General features: G+C 36.3%; 1 protein-coding gene across 3 annotated transcripts in view; it reads left to right on the forward strand.

The window, feature by feature from the left end:
• TXNRD1 (thioredoxin reductase 1) overlaps positions 1-8,331 on the forward strand; it is a 53,914-nt gene extending 45,583 nt beyond the window's left edge. For 2 of the 3 annotated variants that reach the window (XM_026797810.2, XM_074539272.1), the window contains exons 13-15: positions 1,224-1,319; positions 3,394-3,528; positions 6,647-8,331. In XM_026797810.2, the coding sequence (XP_026653611.1) occupies positions 1,224-1,319; positions 3,394-3,528; positions 6,647-6,709 (294 nt within the window). In that variant the 3' untranslated portion in view covers positions 6,710-8,331. The remainder of the gene's footprint in view (positions 1-1,223; positions 1,320-3,393; positions 3,529-6,646) is intronic. The other variant, XM_074539273.1, reaches the window with a different exon arrangement.
• Positions 8,332-8,821: the final 490 nt, after the last annotated feature.

An 8,821-nucleotide genomic window follows, 5' to 3' on the forward strand; every position in this document is an offset into this window, starting at 1 on the left:
CCTAGACATATTATAAAAATAATCTTCAATTCCAATAGCTCTAATTGCAGGTATGTTCTATTTTTGGCAAAAGGAGGCTTAAAGGTGGAATGTTTGGTTTAAAAAAATAGAAAAAGGGTTTGCATGTGTCTGAAAATACTTCAGGATAATTTTAAACTGGGTGTATGCTGGAAACAATACACTGGTTTTAATGGCATAGTGGAGCTTTTCTACCTACAGCATGACAAATTTCTTACCATAGTGATTTTTACTTTATAAAGCCAAATGTTAGCTCATTTTCCTGTTTCCTTGGACTGTACAAAGAGGTATGTGCTTAATTATACTCATGTGAGTAATCTCTTTTCATTCCCTGGGATTGCTGGTCAGGAGTGAAATTAGACAAATATAAGCACTTAGTGTCTAAGGCTGTTCTTCCAAAATGCTGTACTGACCACATTACAGAAAGCATGAGGGGAGGAAACCTCACAATAAACTGAACTTTTATGTCCTGCAAATATCACCTGAGGAGCATTATTTACAGAAATAAGCAGGTAAGTGGTAGTGCATGAAGTTGAAAACTTGTCCCCCTCTTAGCTGACTTTTTCCGATTTTAACTGTGGAGGAAAATAAGTAAATAAAACTCAAAATAGCAGTGTGAAAAATACTGTAAACCTGACCACAGGGCAAAGGCTTAGACTCTTTTCTTCCTGCAAAGTTTGTATATACCCAGGCAAATTTTTGTTATTGAGTGAAATTCTTGGTTTTATATGTGAAACACTGGACTGTTTATTCTGGAAAAAGCACTTTTGATTTTGAAAGCATTTTATTTTTTAAAATATGCACCCAGAAGCATTTGTGCTCTGGCTAAGTCCTCATTTAATGTATTCTGACCTCTTTATTGTGTCACCTTATTGGCTTTTTCAAGGTTTTTGCAAGCCTCAATAAGATTATTGAGTCACTTGTGATTTTGTAATTTAATAAGAACATGGTGAACTGTGTAATATTCTGGAAGTGTAATATTCTTATGGCTTCTCATTTTTAAATTATTGGATGTCACTAGTACTTGGTTTATAGAGACTTCTGTCTTTGGCATTCATTGAGGGAAAAGAGTATCATCATGATTTTGGATGTTCTAAATGCTGTGTACATAGCTCATTATTTAGGATAATCGGGCAGCTTTTGGAAAATCATGTTCTCTCCTTGGAAATTTTACGACTCTTTTTTAACCCGTGCTTTATTTCCAGGTGTACCATAGTCATTTCTGGCCACTGGAGTGGACTGTACCATCCAGAGATAACAACAAATGCTATGCAAAGATAATTTGCAATACTCAAGATAATGTAAGTTATCCTTAACGTAAGTTATTTCCTTCCTGGGAAAACAATATCTAAATGTTTATCATAAAACTGTTGATGACACAAGAGCTATAAATAGGTTGTTTTTAACAAATTAAAATGAATTTTAATTCATTCACTACCTTTTGAAGTGTAATAAATATTTATAGTGATGCATATTTCTGTGTATATAAAACCAACTCCCAGTAAAATACAAAATTCTGCCATTGTTATTTGTATATGATACTTCTTCCATATATGTAAAATAAGAAGTAGAGATCTTTAAGACTGTTGATTAACTTTGAGAAGAGAGCAAATCAATGTATGTAAAAAGGGTTAGGAATTTTATTGGTTTATTCTCTCTGCCCCAGACTTGGACATTCTCTACTGGGAGACTCTTCTCTCTGAAATTGAGGTCTCTCAGAAACTATCACAACTTGTAACCACTCCAAATTCGCTTGTGTTCATAAAATTCTTGAGCTTGTTCTAACAGGATAATGTATCTTCCCTGCACAAATCCCATTTAGGATGATAATACCAGGATTATCCTTGGACTAGGATCAAATTTCCTGGCCATGGAAATGTACAGTACCCGCTGAAGCAAAAGCAAAACTAGTAATTGGTTAGAAGAATTGTTAGAAGAATGATCATCATCTGTTCAATAAACTGTAGTTGATTTTATTATTATAAATTATTATGAAGAGTAATATTCTATTAAAATATATTCCTGTTAAGATGGTAGCATATCTGTCCTATGAGAAAAAACAAAACTAACTTAACTTATATTCATCTTTCTTAGATACAGATTTTTCTTTCTGCCGTCTTTCTAAGCATCTTGTCAACATTTTGTAAAATTTACACATCTGTCCATCTCCTCTTTCTGGAGGAGTTTGCAGTAGTGTGGAAGGTATTTTAGAGCCTTTAGCTATGCTCTAATCCAGAGTCACTTAAGAAAATGCAAAGATTTAATGGTGATTTGAAGTGTTTCGTTAATTTATTTTCACTTCTTGTCTTGAAAGCTTGAAATGTGTTTAAAAATCTAGGTGTAGAGTTGAAAGTTACCCTGGAAAAAAATAATAGTTCAGTAACTATTTAAATCTCTCATTGCCTTGGTTTCATTGCTATGGTTTTATTTTGACATATGTCAATATTTCTAAAGGAAAATTAAGATAATTCCATTTTACTTTTTACCTGATTAGAGCTTTTCTTATTTAAATAAACCCTGTGGTAAATCTCAGTCCTCAGATCTACTGAAAGAATAATAACCTTTCAGTAGTATTCACTATACGGAATATATGTGATATTTAGCAGGAAGAGCAGATAACTTTTGATACTCAACTGAGCTATATCTATGCTCACCAAAAACTGATGAATTTCCTGAAGGCCACTAAAGCTCACAGCATGTGATGTGCTAAATTTTCATGTCTCTCTCATTAAGGAACGCAGGTCAAGTCAGTACAGCTTGTTCTGCTGGATGTTTTCTGAGGGTGTATGTGCAGTGTAATGTGTTCTGCAATTGAACAGGAGTATAGAGAGAAAGAGTGTGAATGGTACCTTCCTTGTAACTGGATGGGTTTTTTGCCAGTCTCTAAGTGTATTATCTCCCACTGAAAGCCAAGACTGCCACAAGAGTCATTGACAGTTCAGTTAGAATAGACTTCTTCCCATGTCTGGTTGGCCACAACTTCAGCTTGTGGTCCTTTTCTGTGAACAACTATCAAACTGAAAATTCTTCAACAGATACAGACCCTGTAGCCACCTACCACAGGCCCTCATACTGGAAACCTTAATGCAGGGTGGTCACCTTTATTTAGGCAAATGTTCTGTTGGCATGATTGGAATAACTCACCTGAATAAAATCTCTTGAGTTCCTAGCTCAATCTTTGGAGAGAGAGAACTAAATTACATGGCTGCACATCTGTTGGTGCTAATTATAATTCATATTTTAGTGGTTACATTAATTTGTGATACATTTTGTGAGCTGATTAGATGATATACTCTGAATAAGAAAGCTTTACATGTTGTCTAAAGAGAACTGAATTCAAGATTGTGCTTGCATTTGATTGTCTTTGACATTTAGGAGAGAGTCATAGGCTTCCATGTCCTTGGTCCAAATGCTGGAGAGGTCACCCAAGGGTTTGCAGCTGCTATTAAATGTGGGTTGACAAAAGAACAGCTGGACAGCACCGTAGGAATCCATCCTATCTGTGCAGAGGTTTGTATACAAAGTCACCTCAAAGCCCAGCTTTCATGGCATTCTGGGGTAAGCTGTTAGAACTCTGAATAACGGAACTCTGTTAAAGAGGTCCAAATTTGCAGGAAGGTGGGGGGAGGAAAGGAGAGGAAATTATCTGGTTTGATATTTAGAATTCTAACACTTAGGCTTAGTCTGGGATTTTTAAAATTGTTTTTTAAAAATTGTGGTTTTTTGTGAAAAGTTTATGCCTTCCCTTAATCCAGTTCTCTCTCTACTGGGACATATAGAATTTTTATCCTACTCAAGATTATGAAGGCTTCAAATACTATTTCTGCTAAAGCTAGATTAGTGCACCCAAAATAGGCTTACAAATTAGTGCTGGGAAAGGGGACCAGTTACATGACAATTTTTCTATTAAACTCCCTCCTCTTAAAGATCTCTTCTTTATTCTGTAGGCTTTCAATTAAGGAAGCCATACAAATATTTCTACTTTTTATCTTGCTGTTCCTCTTGAATGAAGAGCTCAATTTTCTCTAGCAGGTGTGGAACAGCTCCTTCCAGATGTAAATCAGAGATTGATTTTAGTAGCATTAGGACCAGTTTATATTAGCTGAGGATCCCTGAAAACTTTTTTATGACCTGTGTAAGTCTTCATACAGAGTCTCTGGTTGTGTTAGAAGTAAAGCAGTACAAGGGAGCACCAGAATGCTCCTCTGCAGAAGTGACATCCACCTCTCTTTCCTACTTTCTAGGTGGTTTAGTAAAAGCAACGCAATAAGGACTTCATTAATGGACTGCTAGCAATCTAAATCCTCTACAAAGCATCCACAATATATTCTGTTCTTTGTAGTACCATTTAATGATATTCTTGGAGGCCCTTGAAGAGGGCTAGCAGGTCCTTGTCTTCCCAGGGGGCCTGTGGAAGGGGATCTCTGAGGGCAGCATTCAAACCTGTGAACTCAAGTGGGGTATTAGCATATGCAGTGTGAAGAGAGGATGAGAGTCATAATTTATTCTGGATATCTGAGCTGCTAAAACAGAAACTGAATAGAGTGATGATTAGATATAATTCAGGGAGGTAATTTCAGATAATCAGATTTGTTTGAATGGGGGAGGAAGAAATTGGCTCAGGAAAAATATGCTATTTAAAAACTCCAGGAAACACTGATCATTTTTAGTGACAGTCTTCGAAAGGGTTTTTTATGCTTTTACTTAATTTAATCTCTTGAGCAGTAAATAAAAATCAAAGTGCAAGATGGCACTCTTTGATTAGAAAAATGCTTTAAAACTGGGATTTGTGAGAAATGAGCGTATTGGATGAATAGAATGATGGATAATATCACCGTTATCTTTGTTACATCCCTGTAAAAGTTAAAGAAAATGAAGTCAATTTGAGCAGGAAGGACCAGTGTTACAGGGTCAAGTGCTGACATCTACACTGTCACTAGTACTAATTAATTGCTGAGTCTCTTGTGAAACATGGTTTTATTCCACTTGAAGAAAACCTTAAGACTGAGGGTCCCATTTTCACTGTCTATGAATTAGAGCCAGATTTTCCTTCTCTTCTTGAAGCAGTATTTTCTTCTGCAGAAAACAGGAGCTCAGAATGGAATTTCTTGCAAGGTTGAGTGCAAATAACTGCAAGCACAGAACTGGTAGGACCTACAGAGAATTACATCTCAGCCTCAACTGCACTGTGCTGCCTGAAATTCAGGGGGGTACTATTGATCATCTGTGATAAAGAGAAATTGTTTCCTGAAAGCTGGGGTGATTCTTCCAGGTGGCTAATGATGGCTTTCCAGCTATTGGATCTAAGGTTTTGTCTTTCCTTAAGTAAAAAACAAATTCTATCTAAAATACTTGTTTCCAACAATTTTCAAATTACTCCAGCTGACTTACTAGGGAGCAGTGTGGTTCCCTCCCACACCTGAAGGTTGCAGTCTGGCCAGGAGGAAAGCAGATAAATTTTGTGCTTTTTAATCTTGGTCTTTTGAAATGAAATAACAATAAATGAAGACTCCCATATGTTGTCAGGCTGTGGATCAGAAATGAAGTCTACAAACCCATCTCTCAAAACATGCACTATGTTTTATATAAGTCACTGTTCTTATGCCATATACATTAGACATGCATTTGTCTTCCTGATTTGTGGATAATGCTTTATGTGCTTATAGAAAGTGGAAAAGGTTTATCATTTATTGATGTTGTCCTCTGAAGACCTGCTAGCAGTCCTAATGCAGCAAAACTCTACTTAAAGAAATATAAGTCTTTCTGATCCCCATTATCTTCAGATACTTCAGTGTTATTTGTATAGCTGAAATGTGTATGCACTATATTCTGTGCTAAGTTTATTATTCCTGAGAGATAGCTCTGATGATAACTAATTATTGCAACTCTGGAACATTTAGATAACAGTGGTTTTGATTTTTGTTTTTCCTTTCTATATTGTATGTATGCAAAACAATGCAATTATTTGCATAGTAAAGTACCAGTATTAAGCAAATGTTTGTAGAATTAATTTTCCTTCCCAAATTCTAATCTGTTAATTTTACAATAATTATTTAGGAATATTTTTTTTTTAATGTGACTTGAAAGCAGTAAAGACTGGAATTTTTCAAACTAGTTTTACTCAGTGTTCCCATAACTGTTGTCAAGAGGACACAGATACCAGACATAATGTCTTTATCAGCAATCACTTCCATGTTTTTATAATGGCTAGAAAGGCACAAAGGCAAAATTCTCTCCAAATGCCCAGGCCTTGAGTTAACTTCACTTTCCCCAACAAAGAAGTTTTCTTTGAGCCATAAAGACACTTATTCATTAGGTGTACTGGAGTCTATTATTGCTGAGCTTGTTCCCACTGTAAAAACTTAGGAGCATTAAGATGAGAAGTGGTATAAAGCTGTGTGACTTTCTTTAATTCTTTCTTTTCCACTGTAAAAGGAAGAACATAAGTTAAATGAAGAGAAGTAATTTGTGTGTGCTGTTTAATGACATGGATTTTAAAAGTAGGATTTTCATTATTTTCTTACTTTAAGAATTGGCTTCGATTTTGAGCATCATGCCCAGTTTAATCTTCCAGGAAAAAAAAGTAAATTTAGCCGTGCTGAGAATGTTCTTTCTTCTTTGTCTCAAGGTATTCACCACCCTGTCTGTGACTAAGCGTTCTGGTGAAAACACCACTGTGAGTGGATGCTGAGGTTAAATTCCCCCATAATTGCTATTGCCAGAGACTGACTTTCATCACAGTGTCTGACTCCTGCAATTCAGAAGATTTTGGGAGAAGTTGCCCTTGGACACCTGCAGAAATGTGTAGAGCTTAACCTGGACATTCCATCATCTTAATGAGAAGAGCTCTGTGGGAGTTGGTGTCTGGCTGGCAATTAGCAATACAATGGGAATCTGGACTGCTGAGTTGCTGATTAGCAGGGCATTTAATAAATGCCTTCATGAAGTCATAGCCTGAAGCCTGCATTGTCTGGTGGGCAGTGATGGAAGAACTGCTAGCACAGCTGGAAAACAACTGTTTTGGTTTGGCTTTATTCCTCTCTAGTTTCTTTCATGAACATTCCTTTCTAGTTCTTTCCAGAACAAAGAACTTCCCACCACAGAAAAATTCCTCCCAAGTTGGGGTAGTTGTATCAGATAAAACAGCTCTTTTGTTCTGGATCATGACACACAAATGCAAGGTCTCCTCATGAGCATACATTTTACCAGCTCATGTGCCTATAGAGGGCAAGTTCTACTTGTTTGATCATGAGGAAGAAAATAGCCTTGGAAAAAAGTTTAGTACCACTTAAAATAACATATTTCTTGTATTCCAAACTGACTATGTTGTGACTTTTCATTTAGAGAGCCTTATTTGTGAAAACATTCTTCTCAATGAGAAAGGAAAATAATTTATGAAGGCCTTTTGATACAGAAAGTTGTTGTGTTTCTTCCCTGAAATCATGCATATAATGCAGATGTGATGATTTTAGCTCTTTCTCAAGCTTATGTGATTATAATGAATCTGATTTGGAGCTGACAGGATTCCAATGTTGAATGAACTGTCCTTCTAAGAACTTTGTGCAACTTCATTAAATTTGAGTAAATTTCTTTCTTTCCAGGTGAGCTGTCATAAGCTGCACTGTTTCAGGTCTTAACTGGCCACTTTGAACACAAAAGTATTGGGATTTCCTGGAGATTAGTGAACCCTTAGGATAAAAAAATTACGCAACCAAACAATACCCCCCCAAAACAACTATCCAAACAAACCCTCCAGCCAAACTCCAAAAACCAGTAGGGAAAAATCTGTTATGTATAAATAGGGTCTAAAAGTTCTATTCAGTTCAATGTGTGCTATGTTTTATATTTAATTAAGAAAACAATAGTTTTAAAACAGAAGTTTCAGTGAAAATACCAGATTCTTGACTATCCCTCCTGTGTTGGATAAGCTGCATATTTACTTGTCAAGAAATGGAAAAAGTGGTTCTTTGTAATGGAGATGAATGTGGTTTTTTGATCTGTTTTTCCATTTCACTCTCTTTTAGCAGAAAGATTTGGATTACTTTTATTAAATGGTTCTTGGGAGTTCAGTAGTGCAGTGTGAACAGGGGGTGAATTCCCCAGCTATGTGGGCAGAATGCCTCATGCCTAAATTCCTACCTGGTAACAAATTCTTGTATTTCTACTGAGATTTCTAAAATAGCGTTGTTAGTTATTTTTATAAACCCGTACATAACTGAAGAATTTTTAAACGTGTTTTGTATGGTATTTGGAAGGGTCTGTGATGGTATTTTTCTGGCCAGTTTAATAAATAAATCCATTTGCAAAATCAGATGATCCTTGTGATGCCTCTTCCAAGCAGACACCAGGTGACAGCAAGGCGACTGTTTTTTTAAGGGCCAGAAGAGGGAACCGTGATAAACCCAGCTTGATTTGCCTTTGTCTTTTGCACTTTGAGGGTAGATATTTCTCTTAAAAACAGGGTTTGGGGCTGCTTCATGAACATTTGTTTTGCATGTTAAATATTTCAGAAGGACATACTTAAAAATAAAAGATAATTAGGAAACAAATCTTACACTATTTGCACCAGCTGCCATCCATGTCACTTCTGAAAACCCAGGAGTGCCGGTTCCTGAGCTGTTGGGCAGTATAGCTGCTCATATTTAAGCACATGGATATCAGCATTTTCAGGCAGGTGTCTAAGAGAGGCTCTGGAGATCAGGATCCTTTATTTCCTGGAGGGAATAAAGATATGTATGAGCTTGGCTTTGCAAGGCTAGACCTACGCATATCTATTCTTGGGTTGTGTCATCATTTATGATGC

Source organism: Zonotrichia albicollis, chromosome 4 (genome assembly GCF_047830755.1).
Source record: "Zonotrichia albicollis isolate bZonAlb1 chromosome 4, bZonAlb1.hap1, whole genome shotgun sequence".
Lineage (NCBI taxonomy): Eukaryota > Metazoa > Chordata > Aves > Passeriformes > Passerellidae > Zonotrichia > Zonotrichia albicollis.